Here is a 24,608-nt window from a genome sequence, read left to right on the forward strand (position 1 = left end):
GGAACAAGCCCTAACCCAAACGGCCAACCGGCCGCCGACCAACCAACCAACCAACCCACATCCCACGCTGGGACAAAGTAGTTGGCCGCACAATACTTTGCTGTCAATTTGTGATAACGGCAGCTTTATTTGAAAATATGTGCGACTTTATTTGCTGCCTGTGCCGGGGCCGTAGCGATTTTTGCGCCCAATATGGCTGACAGCTGCTAGATGGTTTGTCGGTTGGCCAACAGTGGATGGCGGCTTTCGAGGGCATCCCGGGGTGGTATGCCGACGGAACGTGTGAAATTGAATATTTACAAGAGCCCTTTCAGGTGGAAAGCGCTCCCAGTTAGAGTCAATGAATAGTGTGGCTTAAAGCGATTTGCGGAAACCGACGGCGACGAAAGGAAACCAACAAAGGGTCGGTGCGGCGGTGCGGCGGTGGGATCCGTTTCGCATTTCAGCCTTAACCACTTTTCCCGACCCGAGTTCATTCTCTGCATTATTATTTTTATGGCCAGCAGCCCGAAGGACCCAACTAATTAAATTTCCCCCCATATATACATATATGTGTTTGCTTACACATATTTAAATTGGCTCGGGCGGAGGGCAGGGGAATGCACATTTTTAATTACGCTGCGCATTTGCATTTGAATGGCGCATTTCACAGGCTGATAAGCCGAAATAAAGGCAACAGTTGTGCAGCTGGCTGCTGGGCCGGGCGAAAGCCAAAGATATGTTGGCTTTGGCCACGCCCCCATGCATTTGCACATTTGTACGCTCGCATTTTTACAGATTTCCAGAATGTGTAATTTTCAAGTTGACAACTTTTGTCCCAAAGCGGTGACCTCGTTTGCAGCAGCGCAGCCCCGGACCCACATAGCCTATATAGCTGCAGCCCTCGTATATAGTATAGTATATTGCATTAGAGCCTGTGCTCCTTCGGAATGGAATCCGCCCGCAGGCGTAACCCCAGTGAGCCGGGCACAAAGCGATGGAGGAGGTGGATCGGTGCACGGTGGGCGGTGGGCGGTGGCTAGAATGCCTTTCAATGAGATGCAAAAGAGAGAAAGTTGGAGAACAAAAGGCACGGGCACACGGAGCTTTTAAATTTTACTGCCTCCGCTTCGATTCTGGGCGCTAATGGAAACCCTGCATTTCCCATTATGCCCTCTAGTCCAGAGAGTTTTCCGCACTTTCCTGCCGCCCCATGCTAATGGAAATACATTCAGCCATGTGCCTTTGAATTTCTTGAAGTTCAAGGAGCCTTTGAACGCAGGGCAGTGCATTCTCCCCGTCTGTCACTCTTAGATGAGGAGAATTTAAATCTCCGTAACCCTCCAACCATCGCCCCCTCGAAAACAACGAAACTACGGCTTACACGTGCTTGGGGGCTCGGGAAAGTGGCTTTCCAACCGCCTACTGGCCTGTCATTTAAGCCATTTTTAATGACAGCCCGACGCCTGGCGCCTGACAACGGCTAATGATGGCGGCTAGCCAAAGTTTTGCGGCTTTTGCGGATTAAAATTGAAAACGCTTGCATTCATTAAATCTGCCAACCAAAAAAGAAGACTTAACTAGAACGTGACATGAGGCAGGTGTCGCATTAATTAGTGTAAGCATTCACACGGGGCTCCCACTCTCACTCTTGAGCGCCCACAACTATGAATGTATGTAGCTGCAAAATGGAAGTTTCCTCAGGCAGGCGGTTTAATTTCGCTAAGATGTGCCACGCCGCAAATTGGGTCAAAACGGCTCAAGTTAAATTATTGCAAAATGCATTCCGCTGCGGAATCCTGAGATACTATATGTAGGCAACGGGGGCACGTGCTTGCAGAGGTAGCCCCTAGGCGAGCCACTCAACTCCTTTGACAGCTTCTTGCCAATAGCTGATTAATTAAATTACTGGATAATTCCGTATAAGACTTGTGGGCGCAATTAAGCCGTCTTTGCGCTCGAAACCCTTGATCTTAAGGTTTTGAGGGGGCGCGACCAGATATAAGTAGTTCTTGGAAACATATGATGGATCATTGGGCTTGAATCAGGTAGATAGTTTGATACATTTTTATTTTTTAATGTACCGAAATATCCACAGACAATTATCAATTAAAAAGTTGTGCGATTTAGGGTCCAAACAGTGAAAGTGTGGCCTTATTATCAACGCATTTTCACCGAACATTTAACAGCATCCCACAGCTGAGGGTAGCAACCAGCTCTTTAGCAGGCATTCATCATTCATTTGGCGCCGTGTCTGGGCCCCGAACAAGAATTTCACAAATGCTCAACGCCCCATTGTGTCCGTCCCCATAACCCGACCCCCTGTTCCAGGCCGGCTGATGTGTCTGTTACCTTAGGCCAGCCAGAAAGACCGGGCAGGAGTCCGGGATGAGCAGCTGGTGGCCGTGACTGCGCCTTTGTGCCAGGTTGCTTCAGTCTTCGCAGCATTCAAGTGGCATCCGAGAGGTGAACATACAAATTAATCTTCATCTCGAGCGCTGGAGAGCTCACCCACAGAGCCACTGCGCCTCGGGTCTGCTCAGGCTCGCCATTTAAAAGCGTCAAGGAGAGCAACCGAAATAGTTTCAGAGCGAAACAAAAGAGGTCAAAAGTGTGCAAGCGGGAAATCTTAGTAAAATCGAAGATTGCCGTACTTAACTGCAATTAATCTTTTATTATTATTTGATTGTTATTTAATCAGAGTTTTAAACCGCTAATAATCTGGAAATGCTTACTTTCTTACAGACCCTTTAGAGGGAGCACACAAGATATCAAATTAAGATATTTTCGAAAACGTGCTTAAAGTTTTTGAGGCTTCACTGAGACTATCAGGTTTTTGGAAATTATGAAGTTACATAGCAGTGTCCTTAAAATATATCTCATTTGCTCGTATTCGTATTATGACAATGAGTTATAAACATACGTATATTTCGAAAGGGTTTTCGTTAGTCATTCTCTGCTCTATCTGTAATGTTTGTAACCAGTTTAAAGTTTTTATAAGCTCCCTGCGCTCAGTGTAAGCCAAGAACCGCCTTCGTTTTAGAAACCCCTCGGTGACTTGCCAGTGCAAACAGTTCGTCGGTCACTGGCTCTGTGGACCTTTGTGTAATACCTCCGAGGAGGAATGCCTTTGAGCCGGCTTCTGCCATCTCCGCTCGGTCTGAAACCACTGGGGCAAACAGATCCCCCCGGTGGTGGTCACCCCACAGGGTATTTACCAAGTGTCAGTCGCTTTTTCCTCACTTTCCTTAATTACTGTCAGCAATTATGAACTGGTTTCATTGGCCGACACTGCCATTTAGTTACTGCTTCACTTAAAATATTGTGGCTGATATGAGAAAAGAGTTAAATAATCAGTCAAGTGCCGAGTTTTAGTAAGCATTTTCCCAAATACAAGAGGGGTTTAACTGTTTTCATCACTTTAATGCAAGTGGACTGGCTAATACCCCGGCAAAATGCACAAATTGTGTAATTTTCACGTTAACAGCTCTTGACCTGGTTCAGCGTGGAGGTCCCAGCGCAACCACCTCCCCGGGCAAAGCCCTTTTCCGGCTGCTCTCCTGTTGATTTGGATCGCGGAATTTTGTTTGTTTTGTAGCAGCGCGCAAATATGCAAAAGCGCAATTGTGTGTTAAGTTGGCTTTGTTGCCGCGTGTGTGCATACTTTGGGCTCAGAGGTAGCAGAAACATTTTATGCGACTGCCACAAGTTTGTTGGCGAAAGTTGGAGCCCGTAAAACTTTTAATACACTGCCTACCATCCAAAGCCCGTGCCGTTGCCATGAACTACAGTACAGAAACAGTAACAGGCTTTTAGCGCATACACACATTAAGCCCTTTATTTTTCGGTCTGTCGTTTATGAAAGGGTTCGGGACCAAAAGTTGTGCATACACCTTGGGAACCCTCTTTTTGCTGGGGTTTTCAGGTGGCTCTCGGTGGTGTTGCTGTTTAACTAACAACAATTCAAGGGGAGACAGTCGGCGGGCGGGTGAGTGCAGCTCGAGAACAAATGAGGAAAATATGCTTCAATAACAAAACACTCAACACTTGGAAGTACAAAAACAAGTGAGCAGAGGACGAGTGCTAAAAGGAACAACGACCGATTTACATAAGGACCCCAAACAGACGCCCATCCCAGCACCAACCCATCCCCCAGAACTTTCAACCATCCATCCGCATCCATCCAGAGAAATGCAAACACAGCCAGGCAGGCAGACACTCGGAAAAACAAGCAACTATTGTTGCGAAAAAGTTTTCGCCGCCATTTGAAAAGCATTTTCCGATGCAAAAAGCCAGCTTTTACTGAAAAAGATTTATTAATATTTAACAGCCCCAACTAAAGCAAAATACGTGAAATTCTCCGAGATATGCAAACATAATAACTGTTGAAGCAGCGAAGGGTGAAAGTTCAACTAGGACGTGAGTGGACTTTGCTGTGTACCCCCTTTTTTCATTTCTCCAGCTGCGCCTTGTCCCGCTCCTGACTTCAATATCCTGCAGACTAGCCCGGCTGCAGGAAGCACTTTGTGGACAGGCAGAATGCCCCACGAAGCAGCGAGCGGCGGCCGCCAGTCACGGATTTTGGCTCTGCCAGCCCAGGTCCTTCCTGCCGGATTCCTCCCACCACGCCAGCAGGGTCCCTCACTTTGGTTGACGAGAAATAGTAGGGGACAGTGAAGTCTTAAATTGAAAATTGTGAAAAATCTGCCAAGACAAACACGTTACCACTTTTGACTTTCCGACTTTTTACCGATTCTTACCCTCAGTCATGTTGGGCCACCCTTTCGTGGGTTTTTTGCTTGACCGCTCGCCACAGCGGCAAACAAAAGCGGAGAAAGTGGGGGTGGTTCGCCAGGGAGGTCCCGATTTCGGGTGCATTATTGAGTATGAAGGGGCCCACTGATTTTCCGGGCACTCCCCCTGGCACCGCGATGACAATGCGAAGCAGCGTGCAACAGCCATCAAACGCAGCGCTAAAAGGCGAACTCATTAGGCTTGCAACGCCGAGTGCTGGCCGTGTTCTAATTATGCCGTCTCCACCTAATTCCCTCCTCCTGAGCCCGCTTGGTTTTGTGACTTACTGGTTTACTGGCTTCTGCTGGCCTGGTATCCTGGGCTCCAATTTTGACCCCGCCCCAGGCAAACAATGAAAGGGGATTGGGGTGGCAGGAAATCAAGGATGGCATTTCCGCTGCACGGACAATGGGGACGTGGACATGGGGATGCGATCGGCTCCTCGGGCCTTTGACTTCACTTTTGTCCCAAATATTGACCATAAAACGGGTTCATCGAAAGCGAACCGTTTCCTTGACCTTCGGCGGGCATTAAAAAGAAATAAATAATAAATCAACTCGGGCATGAAATATTCAATAACCTAAACCGACAAAGATTTACTGCTTAGCCGTTTATTTTGTTGGAGACCCAAAAGTGAAAACCCAAGCTGGGCGAGAAAAAAAAGCACTTTGTAAGCAATTTGGCGAAGAAAAAAGTTGGCTGGATCTGTTTTGAAAACTGCCAACTAAACAAGAAGTCACTCAAGGCCCAAAAAAGCAAAACCACCGGCAACACGTACGCCCACACACACACGCGTGCCGAACAAATTGAAAGAGTTACCAAAGTTGATTGCCGGCTAAACGAAAAGGTTGCCCAAAAGCCGGCCTAGAATACCAACTGGCCTTAACCTGGCTTACGGGGGCCACCTTTGACGCTCTTCATAATTTGCCAGGACAACAGAGCGGCCAGACACTTGAGAGCTCTTGGCGCTCAAAGGAAAATATAAATTGTTTTTATTTCCTCGGTTCCTGTGCGGCCGAGGAAATGAAATAATCAAAAGATAATGACACAAAGAGAAAAGTAGGAAAAGTCATCATCGTCAGCCACGCGAAACAGCGAAAGTTTACCTCACAACTACTCTATACTACATATTTTAGAGATGTCAGATAAGTGGCATGCGGGCTAGGAACTTCCTATGCCCGGCTTACCAAATCCCGGACAGCGTTTGTTGTCAGCAGGGCCAGACACAATTCCGGCAATCTGCTCGTCGGCAGCGGGGGATGTATCACTGCCAAAAAGACATTTAATACAGGCCAATAAATACAGCCAGCGATTCGTGTGTGGTGAACACAAAGCGGAAACAGAAAAGGCTACAAGCCAGGATCCGGAAAAGGGCTGGGGCAACCAGGGGAGTGGAGCTGGGGGATTGGCGGTAGGGGGAGGAAGCAGTCAGTCGCAGGATATGACTATGAGAAATTAGTGGAGTTTTACCGCATAAATTGCCGCACATACACAAGGGGGAAACACAATTACGTAAATATCTGTATATCACAAAAGCAGTCAGGTTCAGAATTTTAGGGAACTTCGAACGTCTTTTACAATAAAGATGCACAAAGAATGAGAGCTCAGATGCAAAACCGGTGGAAAAAGGGTGTTGGGTAAATATACTTACTATATATCACAAAAGCAGCCTGTTTTAAAATGTTAGGGAACTTTTCTTGAAAATAAAAGAGGTGCACCAGAAATACTAGCTTACAAAGCAAGTTCTACATATTGTAAAAAAAAACAAGAAGGAAGGCAGGAAAGAATCTGCTCGGAACCCCTACATCCGTCATTTTAAAGGTACCCAAATTAATGTACTTAAATCTATCTCCGATTTTGTAGACTGGAATTTTAACACCAGTCCTGGGGTGAGAAATTGAGTTGGGAATGTTTATCTTTTACGGTTGTTCGCCAATGGGTTTGCAATAATCGACAGCCAACATTGGAATTCTTGGCAAACGTTCTAGACACTCATACCGCACTGTGCACAAGCTGGGGGAATGGAAATGGAAATAAAGCTTCGTGAGGAGTCAGGCTCATAATTTTCCATGGGCAACATTTGCTATGATAACACGTAATATACATAATAACTACAGTTATGTGGGGCTCGGGGCAACTCCTCCCGACCCCTCATGCATATTGATGGTTTGCCGAAAATAGTTTCCTCGGCCCAAAGATAATAAATAGATGCCAAACGCAGTGGCCAACTTGCCCAACTTGGCCAAGAGAGAGCGCCGAGCTCACTAAACACAGCCGTCAACATCTCTGTTAACTGGTTAACTGTGGGCCAAGTGAATTGGGGACCCAGTGGATAAGGCTGGATAATTGCAATTTACTGCAAGGCAGCCGCAGGCATCTTAGTCATCTCCCTAAGCCAGGCCTCATAAATCACAATCAAATTAGATGCTGATTACTCCGATTCGAGATGCATGAAATGGATTAATATGCAGCGGCGGCATCTAATAAATCAATGGGCAACAGGACCCGAATTGGGTAATTAAATTACGCACCCTGCGGCACTTTTGACAACGCCAGGAGGTCCTTTGTTGGGCAATTTATTTGCGAAAATCCGCCGTCAATCTCTTAACGCGTTTGCAAATAAAAATTATCAAATTATTTTTGCCCGGATTTCAGGAGGGGAAAGGGCTGCTGCTATGTGTGTGCACGCTCAATCAATTATTCTGCCGATTTCGGGTATTTGCATGTGCAAATCTGATTTACACGCACAAATGAATATTAAATTGCTTGAATCAATTGAGTTCAAGTACAGGCAGCCTGGCACACACAGGCACTGCACTCATTGTGAATTTTCGTGTTGTACGCAATCAATAATAACATAAATCGCGCAACGAGCGCAAAATGAAATGTTGAGGCCCCCTTGTCGCCCTTCCTCTACGGGTTCTCCGGTTCCTATCTCTATCTGTCTGCTCGGCTCACTCACTTGAGATGTCCATTACGAGGATGGCAGGCGTCTTCCTGCAAAATGCTCTTCCCGAAAAATCCACTCGGCTCCGAACCCATTTATTAAACTTTCAATAAATGTAATAGGATTCGTGTGCACTTCAAGCACATAAATATATTTTTGAAAAATATTTTAACGAGAATTGTTCTTCTGGCCGTGGGAATTCCCCAAATTGATCCACTTAGAGTTGCATTTCGTTTATATTGTTATTTACTTAAGTACAATCTCGCTTAGCATTCTCTTTTGAAACTCAAAAATGCCTTTGTTATGAATTTATCTGCTTGATATTGTCTGCTGCCCCAGCGTTTTCCAACTCGTGCGCTGACATGTATGAAATTCCTGAAAACAAACTTTATTGAATTTCGAATTAATTTTTTGCGAAACTCCAAAGTCAAGACTTTGTTGCTGATTGTCGTAAGGGTTTTAATATGAGCGAAATCGCCTGTCTGGCGTTTATTAAATTTTATTTGTGAGCAGAAGCACAGCAAACTTCTGTGTTGTATATGGCACACTGCATGTGCAGTTGACATCTTTATGTGAAAATGGCACGGGGTGTGGTGTGGGTCGGTCGCCGTGCCCCAACCCCAGCGTTGACATTTTCCGAAAGCTGCGAGAATTGCAGGACTTGAGCAATATGTATTTGTCGAGCAACACAGAAGTATACGTGGCACTTTGTGTGCTCAGTACAAACTTCGTTAAATGTTTAAAGTCCTGATCAATTATGCAGTTTACCTAGTCGTCATGCTAGTTGAATGTGCTCATGAATTAGAAATCAGATTCTCAAGATTCAAATTGTGGTGCCTGGCATTAATTTTATTTAACAACTCCGTATTACTCGACTCGCTTTTTCTAGCTTATTTACCATGTGATATACGCAACATTTTAGATAGCTCGGGCCAAACATCGCGTCCTTAATTTACTCACTTTCGATACTTTGGCTAACAAATGGCCTCCAATTAATTACACATGTGGGTGGTGGGTGTGTCTGGTGGATTGCGCTTTTGGCGGCTCATCTGAGCCCATATATCAGCTGATAGCTGGATGTGGGGCTCGAAAGCCAGCCGTCAGCACAGCCATGAATACATTAAGTCGCTGCCGCGTCTAATTGCCTCCTTGTTTGTTGCTTTTCGGGGGCCCCAGCAGTGTAACAGGTGCGACCTGCCTTGCGGCAGCTCCAGGGCTTTGTTGTCGAAATGTATTTCAACCATAAATTAAACAACGGACCATAAAAACTTCCACAAAGTGCTTGCAACCCATTTCGCAGTTTAAACCTTTTTTTGTTTGGTATTTGGATCGTGTTTGCTGCTGCCGACTGTAAATTCCGGGGAGCCAAAACTCATTTAAAATGTCCAAACCCGGGCATATTTCATAAGCACGCTCCCCGCCCAACTTGTGTCCTTTCATAAAGCATTTAAGCAGCATTATAAATTTGCTTAGCTGCAAACTGGATTTTGCTCATTTCTGCATTCTCGATTCCGGCAGAAGGACTCGCCGGCTCACGTAATGGGTCCTTTGCCCGATAATGTGCTCCGCGTTGCCTTTTGGCCCCTGCGGGAGCATGGGGCATGGGGCATTAACACTCGGCCGGAGTTGCACCTGCAGCTCTTGGCCAGCAGGAGAAGGCAGACAAAGGACCTGCCTCCTCCTCCTTGGCCAACTCCTGAGCCACTCGAGGTGTGCGCGTGACACTCGGCGGCCGTGACAGGAGGCCCTTTTTGAATAATGCCCGTCAAGTGGCGGCAACCATATTGAGTGAGCTGGCGGTCCACATATAGTAGGGGAGGGCATTGAGCCTGGTCGTGTGATTTATGGTACAACTTTTTTATTTCCATATTGTTTTTTTGTGCTCTTCCCCTATTGATTTCTTCAGGGCCTGCGACACTGCGCGTGTCAGTTATTAAATGCTCTGATTAAGTACAAAGTGTAAAGTACATTGAATATTTATGATTGCCCTTGCCGCCCCTCTCCGACTTTCTTCTTTCGCATTGGAGAAAGCTACACGTAATTATGACAAATTGATTTTATGTAAGCGACAATGGTACTGGGTGTATAGGGAGAAAGACAAAACCGGAGGAATGAAATTTAAGATGAAGTCCAATTTGATGTTCTGGCAACATGGAAAATATAATGCGTTCGGATGTGACGCAGATACTGGCAGGAAGTTAAATAGACTGTAATTTATCATCGATCAGCTTTCAAAAAAGTTAAGGAAGAAAGATACAAAGGTGGTTTGCAATAAAAAGAATTTTAAGCTGCGAGTGACATTTTAATTTACACTGATTAACAATAAGTTCTTATCGGAAAAAATATAAAATTGGAAAGACGAAGCTTAAATTCTCTGCAGTTTGAAATATATGAATTTATCAATTTACCAAATCCTTGTTTTTCTTGTAAAAGGGATACTTTGAATACTCTCCCTAAAGAGGATATTTTACTCTCTTTTATTAACAAAATAAACAGATGTATGTGCCTTACATCTTTCTATATGTCCGTTCTAAGAATATCTTTTATCAAAGAAAAAGCAATCAACATGAACCTGTGACTCTAGAAGGTATTAGTAAGGGTTAAGTTAAACACAAATCATTTTAAATAACTGCAAGGGTACTCCAACTACGAGACCACTTAACTTCTGGTTACTACTTAAGCCCATCGTTGAGTGTTTAATTTCTCATGACAGGCAGTCAGGGCAGTAATGCCCGTCCGGCGCAACCTGCTCCATTAAGTATGCTATCGTTTAGACCGAGGCCGCCGAGCACTCCCAGGCTCGGTCAGATGTGCAGGTCGAGTTCAACGCACAATTACACAGCCGTGATCTGGCTGGCTGTCATTAATTTTAATGTTTATATTTTCATTTGCCGGCTGTCGGTAGGTCCACTGGTCCGCTGACCAGTCGATTGTCCGTCGGATGTTGTGACTGCTGCGATTTTTTATCTGCGACAGGCACGCAGCACAATTAAGCAGCGTTTTAATGCTCGACTGAACGGAACCGAACCAAACGGAGTCCAGCCAGGCCGAACCAAAGCCAACCGACTCTTTGAGTGGACATGCAATAATTGATATTTCAAAGCCGCACAATCCATTGAATTTGCCAGCTCGCCTGTGGTCGTCCGTTAATGGTGATGTATTTTCACTTTGATTGCGTCCATAGTTGCAGGGGCAAACGTTAAGCGGATTTTATAGAGTGCAACAAATGCCAATAAGCGCAGGATGCAGAGTGCAGCACGTGCTCCGCATAAATCGATGTCCTGGTCCCCGGTTTCTCAGTCGCCTAGTGTCCCAGTTTTAGTGCCTTTTCCCACTTTCCCACTCCCCAGGGCGGGCGGCGCAAGGAATTATATTTACGCATAGTGCGGCATGAATATAAAGTGAGTGAGCCGGGCTAATGCGTCTCCCTGGTAACCCATCCCCACTTTCCTGATCATGATCATTTCTTCACAAATCAACCGGGCACATCATTCAAATTTCGCACGCCTGCGGCCACCTTTGCCCCTTTTGGCGGCAACTCTTTCCCCCACTCCGTCTTTGGCAGCTCGTCAAACTGTGGGAAAATTATGCAAATTCTGCGGCCGGCTTTGCTAATATGCTCATTTGCATTTGCCTACGCATTGTTTACCGAATTGGCCTGGCCATCAATGGAGCGCAGGGTCTTGGTTATGCAGGGCACACGGTCCTGGATACTCGGCTATCTCGGCCAAGTTATGCACTGAAGCACATAATTCTTCCTGTATTTTTCACACCCCTCTGGCCGCAGCGGCTTGACTTGACTTATTAATGCCCTGTATCCGAAAGGGTTCTTCGTCCGCTGCCGCATCCCCGCTAATCGCTTAGGAATCTCTTTAAAGTCCCAGGAACTTTCCATCCTGATGGATAGATGGCTGTTCTGTTTACTTAGGCCAGGCATACATCACTTAGTGGCAAATTTATGCGCCTGTTCAGCCAAGTAGTTTCAGCCAGAGCCATGGCAAACTAGCTGTTTCGGGTTTAAATCGCCGCGAATGTTCAATATCGTCCGTTGGCTGCTTTTTCGATGGCCACACCGAAAATTCGCAATGAAAAATGTGGTCAGCAGCTCGCTGGAGCAGCTCCCTTGGCAACCGGGGGAGTTGGCAGTGCCGGGGGATTGTGTGTGTGGCGTACCAACTGGAAAAATAATTACTCAAATTATGATCGAGTGCATGCACAAATTAACAAATGAATTTCGGTCAGCTTTCGCCCACCGCGGCGTATACGTAATGCAGCAGCGCTTGGTTACGCATACGCAGTGGGGGACGTTCGAAGGGGCAATTAGCATTCAACTCTAAGGCAATAACGGAGCATTAGAGAACCTAAGACCGCCGCCGCGTGTGGTCTTGGCGCTGCGGAAGACGTCTCCATGACTGCTAAGTCCGCCTAAGCCCATTTAATTGTCTTCATTAGCGCGCTTAAAGTTAGATTTAATCTGCCACCGGCAATTCCAGAGCCCATTTCCGTTTCCGTTTCGTGGAGCAGCAAGGTGTGGTTTGAGCGTGGGGCGGTTAAGGGTCTGTTTCGCCTAATTAGGCGTTGACCCATCGCGACTTAAGTGCATTGGCGCGTAAGTGTAAAGGGCTCTCAACCATCGAGTGCATTACTTTGCAAGCCAATATATCAAATTTAAATGCGAAACGCGGCCCACACACACTCGAAATTCAATGTCTGAGGGAGCTGCAGATGAAGAGGCTGGCGAGGAGCAAAGCAATTTGTTTTACCCCGAGTAATTTGTCTTCAAAAAGCAAATGTTTTGCAATTTGTTAACAAGAACATTTTTCGCTTTATGCTCCCGCCGAACCCTCTGGTTTTCCCATGTTTTCACTGTTTTATTTTTTGCTGTTGTTTCCCCTGTATCTACATGTATTTGCTGGCAGGCGCTTGGCGGCTTGTTTGCCATCGTTTGGTTTTCGCTTCTTTTGTTTGCATTGCCGACTCCTGCGTGGGTTGCTGGGCGGCAGGGTTTTCCGGGCTTTCCCAAGCCAAGCCCAATGCAAATTGAAATTGCGGCGAAAGCTGGCCCCCGAGCAGATAAGAAGGAAGACACCGCTCGGCGCTCTGGTAATAAATGAGTGCTGTGCCTAAAATTGAAAGTAAATACATATTGGCAGACAGCGCCTGGCGAGCATATCTCTTTGGCCAAAAGAGGATTTGCGGTGGGTGGCGTTCCGGGGGTCAGGGATCACGGGTCAGACTCTCCACATTTTCCCGCTCCCACTTGTTGGACACGGTTCAGACGGCAGCGAATGGCGGTCTCTTAATTGATTTCGCGCTAATTGCTCCGACCCGGCGACGCTGGTTGATGTTTAACAATTTGCAAATATAAATATTACCAACGGTGTCCAATTATGGATTTCGCAGTGCACTCATGTGCATTCATATTCAATTATCGTACCGACCGGCCACGTTAATTGCTCTTAAATCTGTACGAGCCGGAAAATTCTCTCTTCGCATGCGATTTTCCCGAGGCAGCGAAACGGTTGTGCACGCTTTTTCAGTCCTGACATGGAAGAATCATTTTATTTGATTTACATTCATCTTTTTTGCCTTCTCTCTAGAGTTTAGCCGGGTGGGAATCAGTCAAAAGTGAAGAGAACCACAGGCTTAATCCTCTTTGCTACTGCGTTCTGATGGAAAAGGTATAGATTAATTACAAGATAAACAATTTAAGCCAGTTTTAAAAGCAACGCAATTGCTTAAAATATATTTTGATATCCGTGAGATTTTGACACTTGAGGTAATGAGGAAACGAAGATAAATTTATTGAAGAAGGAAGTGCTCGTGAATTTATTTATTATAATGAATACTAACACTAAGCATTCTCTAATGGAAAAACAATGTTCATCATTGATTGGTGACATAAATAGCTCACTCATGAAAAAGCTTGAATATGAGAGGGAAATATAAGGTAATGTGTGATCCAAAGGTAAGTCCGACAGGAAAATACATCAGTTGACATTTATTCCACATTCTCTCCTCAAAATTTTGGGTTTCTATAATAAAATTACCATTAGAATACGAAATAGCGCTTATACTAAATAATTCGCCGACCAGCTCTCATATTCTTGCGTTAATTTTTAAATAAATAAACAAAAACCCTCTTCGCAATGTAATACCATTCTCTTTACTAAATCTTTAATAAATTCCAAGTTTCTATACTATCGACTGTTGTGGATGAGCATAAAAAATATATTTACCCTTAAGAGTAAATAGTTTTAAACAAGCACCTCTTTAATAGGTAACATGTGGTTAGTTTTGCGCCAAAAACGTAATACGTTACTGGACTACACCGCCCTTCATCATTGTTTGAATATACTGTAGTCGAGCCAAAAACCAATCCTGATGGAACAACATTTGCATATACTGCTGTGAAAGGTCAAAAACTAAAAAAAAGAAGCAAGCCGTCTAAGCTGGTGCTCTCTTGATGCTTTTATGGCTTGTAATCATGGCCAGCGCACACACAAAGCGACACAATTTGAACTTTAACACCTTCAATGACAGCCAGCCGTATGACCTCAGGCGCAATTTCGTGTAAATAACACGAAAATAACAAAAACATCCTCGGGCGGCTGGGAAGATGGCTCCGACCCCTGACCCCTCCCCCCAGGCGCACTGCCAATCTCAACCCCCATCGTCTGTGTGTGTAGTTGTAGTTGGCCATTATGCGCATAAAATATAAGAGGGTTGTTCATATCCCCAGCACAATGGATGCATAAATCTACGCTCCTCAGTCAGAAGGGACGATCTGAAGGATGTGCGAGGGCGGGACGAGAGACACAGTCGGTGAAAGTCTCTGGCCTCGGAGCGCACGCAAGATTTATTTTAACATTTTTATTATTAGTTTCCCGTCTCGTTTGGCTTTTCAGAATTTTCCTTGTGGTCATGCTGCATTAGCTTTGGCTTCCTTCACAAATTGCTCGCAAATGGCATTGCAAATTATGGTTTACATTTAAGCAACTTCATTGAAACTTGATTGAGGCTTTATCCCGAGCGAACAGCGCCCTGCGCCCACCGCCCCCCTGCCAACTTTCCACCCACCCCCCATTTCCCAGCCCTTTGTGCGTGCCATTTACAGTTGTACAATGGATCGAGTTTTCCATTCGAATGCCTCCCAGCCCGATTCGATTCGATGCCATTGTGCGCCCCTGTGTTTGGCTTAAATGTCAGCTGTCATTGGCCATAATTTCAGTTTATTGTTTTGCCAAAAACAAAACCCTAGCTCAGCCGATGGAGCCCTTTTCCGTCGCTACTACCGGTCCTGACAATTTCATTTTCTCGTTTTGGGCCGCTCGCTGTCGCTGATAATTGGACATAAAAGGCTATCGGCATAGAATAGCAAGCATTCCGAATGGGCCCAACTTTCCTCGATTCCGGGAAGTAAATCAAGCAAGGGAAAGGGCAGAAAATTTCCAAAAAGTTGACTTCGTCGACGATTATAGACTTAGGAGTTGCCCAAACTTGCTGTAATTTTACGTTTTATTTCTAAAATCTCTGGCTATTTTGCTAGACTTTTAGGCATTTGAATGTAATGCTTGGGTTTACTTTAATAGCATTTGCAGTTTTTCTCATAAGGTTCTTAATAGTGTAATAACCCCTTTTAATAATACAAATATCAGTCAATTATTAAAAAAAATCGTAATCGTTCAAAATTTAATGATATTAAAATGGTTTTTTATTATTATAACAAATTTTAAATAACCCAAGCGTCACATTGAATTGTTCATAAAATCCTGATCTTAAAAAGTTTTTTTTACCAGTTATTTGACACTGCTTTTAAGTTTTACCCAGACAATCAAACGTCTAAAGAAAATTCAATCGAAGTGTTTTATAAATAAATCATTAAAGGGCTAAGATTCGAATGGATGGGGTGGAACCCTTTCATCCAGCTGAGGGCATACTTGTTGCTGACCTTTGTGAAATTAAAAACTTTTCCGTAATGTGCATTAAAATCCTTTCAATTTCTTTCAATTTCCATAAGCGCTGACCCCGTGCATTTCGCAGGGCTTGTAATTTTCCAATTTGCTTTTCTCATTTAGTGTCTTTTCTGCCTTTTTATTTTCCCCGGCGTGCTTTTTTCTGCTGACTCGTGCGCCTAATTGTAAGTAACAAGCGGGCAACAACATTCACGGCTCGGAAAATGCCAATGGCAATGGGGCTCATAGCTGAAGCGAGAAAAGTAAAATAAGTCGAGGGGAAGGAAAGCCCAGATGGGGGAAAGAAAAAATTATAAATGGCGGCGCAAATTCTTTGCAAACACTTTTTCACGCTTGATTAATTTTTGGTTCAGCAGTCGCAGCCCTTCGCGCCGCACTTTTTGTTTTATTTTATTACCATCCATTTTTTAATGGCAAAGTGTTAAGTTTGACAGTTTTGGGTCTCCACTCTCCCGGGCATTATGCACAATTCACTGAATATGCTAAAAAGTCGCCTTCGCCTTCGCAGCGAGCTGCGTCATGCGAATCTCTTAGGCTGACAGGCTGCTTATAATTAATGCACTCGAAGGGTCCATCCACCTTGAGCCCATTACCAGGAGGCCACCTCTCGCAACCAATGCGAGCTGTCTGCTTAAGCCTTTAGCTGGTCAATGAGCACATCGTGAACCGGGCTGAATCGTCTCTCAAAGGCGCACCACTCCAATATCTCGATATCAGCCGTATCTGCTGATTGAATGGAAATGGGAAAAACCTGCGTCTGTGTTTGAGTTTCAGTCCGGGCTTGAGTTCTCCGCTTGTTTATGCTAGTGTCTTGCATTCATGCTGCTCCAGTACTCCGCTCCGCTTTCAATTTACTAATGCACTGCCTTCCCGGGCAAAAAGCCAAAGGTTGACTAGCCGGAAAGCCTCGGTTCCTTGCGATGTAAAGACTTTGTCCACCCCCAACCCACTTTGCCGGGAAAAGTTATTGCTGACGCATATCGAGCATATCGTCGAGCGAAATCGCAGCGCATTGTAATCTGTCTATGGGGCTGTATCTGTATCTGAACCTTTTCAACAGCACCCGAAATTGTAGTTTAAACTGCAGCCCGCAAATATGTTATGCTACTCGATTTTCTATTGGCCGCAAAATCAACACAGTCCTGTTGCCTTGGCGAATTTATTTCGTTTGTGGTTAACCGTGCTCTGGTCTTGTTTTCCCTGTTATCTCGATAATTAATTCGATTGCCGCAACACCTGAAAGTGCAAAAGTTGCCCGGCTTTACCTTGGCCAACGTGCCGTATGCGTGATGTGAAACTTAAGCTCACCTACCTGACTGTGTTTGTTTGCCCGGCAAACACTCTAGTCAAATGGCTGGCTCTGTTGACTCTATCTGGAGTCCGAAGCCCGGCATCTGGAATCACACCAAAGGAAGCTCGTCGAGGTGTTTGGGCGTTGATTTAGCGCCATTTGTGGGTGTTTGCTCAACTAGTTTCGCCCACCTCTTGGATCCCAACTCTTTGGCGGCCAATCCAATAGAGCGGTTAATGTGCGCGGGGGAGGGCACTTTCAGTTGGCTTAAGTTCCCGGAATCTAAATGAAACTCACCCGGCTGCCGAACAAATTCACTTAAAACGCTGCCACGGCCCAGGGAGGGGCGGCAATGAAAATAAATGACTTCTCATCAGAATAAAACGCTAAAAAATTAAGAAAAATGCGATGATGTCCAGGACGAAAACGAGGGCAGGTCCAAAGCAAAAGGAAGTGAAATGGAGGAGCAGGAGGAGCAGGAGGAGGTGGACCAGTACCAGGAACAGGAAAGAATACGCAAATGGAGCCGAAGCTGGCGGCAGGTGGCCGAGGCAATACAAATTGTTTTGAATTTAAATTGGACAACAGTTGCAGATACTTTTCGTATCTTTTTTCCAGCTTTAATCTCTGGCCAGACACTTGATCGCACCGCTCTTTCCATTCGTCCACTCCAACGAAATGTGTAACGACGGCACCAAGGTTGCGGCAAGGATGCCAGCGTCGATGTTTTGTGTTTGTGCATCGTGGCGTGAATGAGCAACGTTGGAGGTCCCACCCCCAATCCCAAGACCATCGTGAAACCATCAGTGTCAACGTGTCTCGGATACATCTGCACCTCCGCCCGAAGCGCCGCCCGCACCTGCAGGTGAAGTGCAAATGTGCAGTGTAATTAAAAGTGTGTGCACGTGCAGACCCTGGCGAAGCAATTCAAATAGAAAAAGGCAAGCGAAAGGCCTTTCAGCAGGCACCCCCGAGCTGGGGGTAATTTCGGGGAATAGGAACCTGAGTCCTTCGCCGGCTGGCTTACAGATTGCTGCCGGCCGGACTATCTGCCTGGCAATCTATAACCATAAGCCGGATTCAGAACTCGCTCGGGCGGAGGCCGGAATAAAGGAGACACATCCCCGTTGCCCTGCCCTTTCAATTAACATTTGACCTGGCTTAATTCGCAAGCAAAACACTTCCCATCATCTCCACGGAACAAAATACAGGAACAACTAATCATTAGGGGTATGATAAATTGTCCTAAAGTGAGGTAGGTTTCTAAAAACTTATATGTTAACGTTTTAATAATTTACATACTCTCACGAAATGGTGTTGAATTATTTCTTTTACCATTATCAATTGATGGTTATAAAATATGTAAAACAAAAATGCATTTAAATATATAATTTTTTTTATCAAAATAATTCATAAATTTAATTATAATAATTATAATATATATATAATCTAGTATATATATATAATCCAGTATATATATATAATCTAGTATATATATATAATCTAGTATATACATATAATATAGTATATATATATAATCTAGTGCTAAGGTATATGTTGACCTTTTTATGATCAATTGAGATCAGCAGTTGGCAGCATATTATAAAGTGCTCAGCCTCTGCCGGCACACGTACAGCGTACAAGGGCAGTCGGCGCACGCACGTTAATACACCTCGAAATATTTGTAAATATATATAATTAGCTTTTTAAAGAAAAAGTATAAATGCATAATGTTTAAAGAGAGTTTGGTAATAAATATTCGAAACCACTCAAGTATGTCTTTAAATCTAATGTTAAATCTGACATCGATCTTATAGCTTTGCTAATTCGTTTTTCCTGGTGTAGCCTTAAGCCCGGGTAAATTAGTTTTCAGGTGGAACCAAAGCCAAAGTCGCAATCACAATCGGAGCAAGCTAGTTTTGGGCATCAGACGACGAGGCGATGGACAACCACTTGACTTGAATATGTGATAATTGGGTTTTTGCCCCTCCACCGAACATCACAGACGCCCTCAGAGCCCGGCTCTTTCATTTTTGATTTTTCCCTTGGCTAATTGCTATTTCTGGAAAATTGCAGGAGCAGATATGGTATGTATAAAAGCGCATGCCAAAGGAAATATTTATGCAGAAATTGTTTGATATCTCCGCTTATATGCAATGAAAATATAAAGCTAGTCAGCAGGCAGTCAGCTGGTTGTGTGTAAAGTTAAAAATTAAATGCTGAACAAACAATCCATGAAAATTCAATTATTTTGCAGGGCCCACTTTCGCAATGGCTCTAGATTTAAGCCAGCACACTCCGAATTTCCAGCCCAAAGCAGTCGAACATGTTTTTTAAATTTGCAGTTGCCACTCCATGGCTTTCCTTTAATTTAGATACAGAAGTAGGAGGAGCACAATGGGCATCCGAAAAGAAAGTGCGAGCATGGAATAAATCTTGGCGAGCATTGTCCTGGTGGCTGCGGAGCCGGAACCAAAGCTGGATCCTGGGATACAGAGCCGGAGCCAAAGCCAAAGCCACAGCCAAACATCGAAGCACTTAGCAACTGCCTAATTTATGGCCCTGTCTGACAGTGTGGATGCGAATGTGAGTGCGATGGTGAATGTGAATGTGAACGTGGATGCGATTGCGAATGTTTGAGCGCCGGGAGGCCAGACGGTCCACACAGACATCGGGCAAATATCAGACGATTAGCCACAGACGATTGCATTGAAACAAAGCTGGGGAACGGAAGGTCCCCCGGCCAATCGATCCGCATTTAAATATTTCTGTGGCCGGCTTCTCTATCTCTCGCCGTCTCTGGCCAAAATCGATGTTTGAATAATTGTAATTGAATTAGATACGGATTGTTTTGGCTGCGGCACTCTGGCACTCGGCCTTATGGTTATGGCGCACACATCTCGGGCCGACATTTATTGGTACAGTAAATGCTGCATGGTAGGCACGTAGTCGGCAACTGAAAGAGCAGCTTCCCGAGTTCAAAGTTTTTGTTTTTTGGGGACCATGACATGCAAAAGCGAAATCACAAAACACTGAAACGTGCTGTTTGACATTTTTGCAATGTATTTAGGCACGTGCAATATCCATCTCAGCGCGTGTGTGTGCGGCTTCTTTGCCAAATTGAATTTAGCTGCCAAAAATGGTATCGATTTAAAGGCAGGAGTTCGAATCAGAAGCAACAGCATTAGGGTCAATTACCGCTGCAAAGTGAATTGTCAACAAAATCGAAGCCCGAAAGCAGGCAGCTAACCGAATTCAACACATTGTCAGGCCGCCCAACTATAGGGTCCACATGTGTGTGGGCTGCACTTTCATTATCTGTGCAAATATTTGCCAAAAATGGCAGTTGGCAGTTGTCTCCTATCCTGGCCTCCTGCGACAGTTGCTGGCTCGACACTTTTGGGCATCCTAGCGCAAGTTTTAAGCCGCTTAGTCCCACAGCCCTTTCCCCATTTCCCATTACCAGTTACGCTCTCCCCCTCCCCGCAAAGTGAAAGTTATTGTACGGCCAACACACACACTCACTCAACCCCACAGACCCTGCGGTGCACATTTCATAAATGTGGTAGAAGAAAACTATTTCATGTTGTTTGGTTGCGTGCGCTTTTGCGAAAGTTTCGGCCTCCTATGTCGGCTGTCCCTCAACCGAACTTTGGGTCTGTGCCGGAAACTATGAGCCATCCCGGCACCCTCCACCCCTCCAACTTTCTACGCAGAATGTCGTAAATATTTGCCTTTGCGGCGCAGATATAGATGCAAACACGTCGCCGGGTTGACTTTAAGACTCACCTGAAGGGACGGCGCGCCACGAAGTTGATGTGTTAACTGCCCCACAGCCACATCAGCGGCAGAGGCAGATAGATCACTGCGAGAAATCAAGATTGATTTCGAAAAGTAGATTATAGAGATGTATAAATATAATGTATATACCTCTGCGCGCTTCCTCGGGGTGGGATTTGAGTTAGAAAGGCTTACACTCTTTTAAAGAGCAAAAATAATGTTCTAGAAGTATGCAACAAATTGTGGTATTCTAAAGGTGTGCAACAAAATGTGACTTTCTAAAACTATGCAACAAATTTATTTTTTTACCAATCCAACCTTTTTAAAACTATTTAAAATAATATTATCAAACCATTTTTAGAACAGATAATTTAATAATAATAAAGAAAAGCCTAAATTTAAATTTACCTTATAGCCGAACATTTTATAATAATAGTAATAAAGAAGTTTCAAAATTATAGAATAATACCATATAATTTTTAATTTTCCCTTAATACCCCTTTTTTTATTATAAATAAGCCTTGTTCTTTAAATGACTTAAGAAAATGGTTATTCTGCCTATGAGGCTTCTCAGTTTCTTAACTTATCAAACATGATTATCAAACATATATATATGATTTAAATATTTTCTCCCGTGCAGCAATCGCAGGCGAGCCAGCAGGAGAAAGTTAAATACATATTTGTGGCCGTATACTCGTATGCGTTATTGGAAAATTTTCAATTTGCTATTGAAAACGTGCGGCGGTGTGGAAGGGCGGTGCTGGCGCTGGCGGAACAAATTTCATACTCGAGAAAGCTAATTAACTTCTCTTTACGAGGCATAAACTTCCGCCATTAAACGCATTTATTTTCATGCGAAAATAAACAAATACCCAAACACGAGCCGGCGGAGAAAGTAATGTTTTGACGGCTCCTTTTCCGCGCGAGTATATTTCTTTATGCATTAACGCGACGCTGGGCACGCACACAAACAAAAGCCGCGGCCCGTGTGAATTTACGACAGCGGCGTTGTCAAAGGGGATCGCGTGGGGCATCCTAGGGGGCTGTGCGTCTGCTGGTACTTAGCAAGTTGGGGTATTTGCTTAGCACGTGTTCCCACGTCCTGCGGCTCCGCCTTCTAGCACGGGGCATATTTGTTGCTTGCTTTTAATTAACAAATGCCTTGCAACGCTTTTCACAATCATCGGCGGTAATGAAAGGCAGTAACCTCACCTGTGCAGAGGAAGAAGACATAAATTGGGTCGCTTTTAAAGCCGCCCCATCATGATTTACTGGCTCATCGAGAATTATGATAACGACACGATTCAGCAGCGAACCGTTACCAATCTTGTTGTTAGACTTTTTTAGCATTCTGTTTACTCCTCACCAAAAACCTTTTTATAAGGTTAGTAAACAATATTTTATTTCACAAATTTCTTTCAAGGATCCTGCACTAGACGAATAAGAGTGTTATGTTGTATGTTGAATTGTTTTTATTATTAAACAACAGACCTGAGTTGCCGAGTTGATATTAAAAGACCCCAAAGATGTTGACAACACTTCTTTCCGCTTTGTAAAATTTGAGAAAAATATCTGTAACTGGATTGTTTGTATTTTAAAGCATTTAGCCATTCAAAATCATTCCCCGGCAGGGGAACACATCTCAATAAAGCGGGCGCTATGCATTGCATCCCTTCACCTAAAGAGAGGGGATCAGTGTGGACTATACAAGCCGCTTCCCAGGAACTGGTCCACCATTGTTTTCGGGAACTCGATGGCGAGGTCGAAGATTAGGGGGCCGCGGCTCATCGTCGAGCTCTCCGGCTAGCTCACGGAAACAATGTCACAGACATATCCTCGCTCCACTAACTCTTGACCTGCTTGAGTCGCATCTACACCGGAATTGACGGCGTTTTCAAATATGTACTTCCTCTTGAGCTGATAATACCATTGTATTTTCCACAATAAAATACACTGAGAAAATTGTTTTGATTTTTTTAACTTTACTGAATAATGGTTGACCCACCTTAAGGTAATTTAATGTAACCTTACAAGTGTATATTCTTAAGGAACATGAACCATTAAGAAATGAGCTGTGTAAATATATTACAATTCAATTAAAATATTTCTACCTTTACTGTGTGCTAAAAGTAGTCTGAGCTGTCAGCTCAACCTACCAAATAACTTCCTGCTCTGGACTGGCACTTTTATTGATTCCCGATGTGCACTTGATCGTTTCCTTACGCGTCGGCATAGTAGGATTGGCCGGGCTGCTGATCATGTAGGAGAATTGATTCGCAGAAGTTCGCATACCATGACAGGCGGCTGAATACATTCCAGAACGATCTACCGCAATGATGGCGCCATCGAAACTGTTTGTATGCGCTCGGATCCTCTGGATCGCCGAGTTCGCCGCCTCTGCCGGCGTTTTGCCCGCCCGCATGGCCTCCACGGCAAGGATGGAGGGGAGGAAGCGCATCAGGGTGTCACCATCTCCGGTGGTAATGGCGGCGCCCACTTCGTTGTCCGCATAGGCACCAGAACCAGGGAGCGGCGCATCTCCAACACGCCCGGGTAGCGTGTATCGTAGTCCGTTGGTAGAAGTGCCCACGTGGATCTTGCCCTCCACATCGATGGCGGCCATGGTGATAGTGTCGTGGTTATCCGGTCCGATATCATGATTCCCCGTACCATCCTCCTTATCCCACGAAGTCAAGGGCTTGTAAGGACCGCAGGCAGACTTGGGATCCGGATAGACATTTCGCCAGAAATTTGGTTGACAGTTGTGCGCCGTATAATTTTGAAGCATCTCAGTGGTTTCCGGAGTGTTTAGGGACTCGGTCTGGAATCCCATTGCATTGGCGAAGTCCCCGGCTCCTTCTCCCACCAACAGGGTGTGATGTGTGTGCTCCAGGACGTGGCGGGCAACCTTAATGGCGCTCTTAACCCGCCGAAGATCGCCCACTGCACCGACCTCCATGGTGCTGCCGTCCATGAGCAGGGCGTCCAGGGAGACATCTCCACGCTCGTCTGGATTGCCCCCGTACCCAACAGCTTTCCTACACTGCAGCCTCTCGCACTTGGATATTCCGCCCACTACGGCATCCCTGGTCTGTCCAACTCCGCCCTTTTTCCGGTTGAGAATCCGCCACGCCTCCTCGTTGGCGACTGAATAGGGCCACGTGTTGATAACCATCGGTAGAAGTTGTCCAGTGCTCGTTACGTTTGAAGTGGGTATTGCCCTGTCACAGATCGGATTTAAGAAACAGTACTTTTATATTTATTTTCTATATATATATAGTACCTACCGAGCAACAGTTGCCAGCCAAAAGAAACAAACGTTTACTGCTAGTAGATCCTTCATATTATTATTAAAATAGAACTAATGTAAAATAATTTATAAGTAGCCACAGTCAGACTGAGCGTACCCCTTCGGATCTTGTGCTTTTATAGGCCGCCTAATCAGACATATAAAACAAAACAAGAAAGGTAGTTAACTTCGTCAAGCCGAAGTTTGTATACCCTTGCACGTAAGAAATAATCAACTTAAGTAAATCATTTTTTCATATTATTTTTCCCACTAATTTCCCGATTGTTCCTATGACAGCTATATGATATAGTCAGAACTAATTAAAAAATGTTTATTTATTTATTAAAGATGATAGTAAAGTTTTTAAAAATATATCTAACATAGGGGGTTGTAGCTCTAGCTGCGGGGCCTTCGACAATTAAAAAATGTTATTTCCAAGCTAAGAAGGTTATATGTTAAAAAACACCGAAGATATAATTTTTTTTAATTTTTTCCCCGATAGTTCCTATGGGAGCTATAAAATATAGTTGTCCGATCCGGCTGGTTCCCACT

At 44.6% G+C, this 24,608-nt stretch overlaps 1 protein-coding gene across 1 annotated transcript; it reads right to left on the bottom strand.

Moving 5' to 3' along the window:
- Positions 1–22,729: 22,729 nt before the first annotated feature.
- LOC108029926 (putative N(4)-(beta-N-acetylglucosaminyl)-L-asparaginase GD10667) lies at positions 22,730–24,158 on the bottom strand. Its single transcript, XM_017102421.3, has 2 exons — positions 24,055–24,158; positions 22,730–23,988 (listed from the first exon to the last, which is right to left on the bottom strand). The coding sequence occupies exons 1-2, from the start codon at positions 24,108–24,110 to the stop codon at positions 22,920–22,922; spliced, it is 1,125 nt and encodes a 374-aa protein (XP_016957910.1). The 5' UTR covers positions 24,111–24,158; the 3' UTR covers positions 22,730–22,919.
- Between the last annotated feature and the right edge of the window lie 450 nt (positions 24,159–24,608).

Source organism: Drosophila biarmipes, chromosome 2R (assembly GCF_025231255.1).
Source record: "Drosophila biarmipes strain raj3 chromosome 2R, RU_DBia_V1.1, whole genome shotgun sequence".
Lineage (NCBI taxonomy): Eukaryota > Metazoa > Arthropoda > Insecta > Diptera > Drosophilidae > Drosophila > Drosophila biarmipes.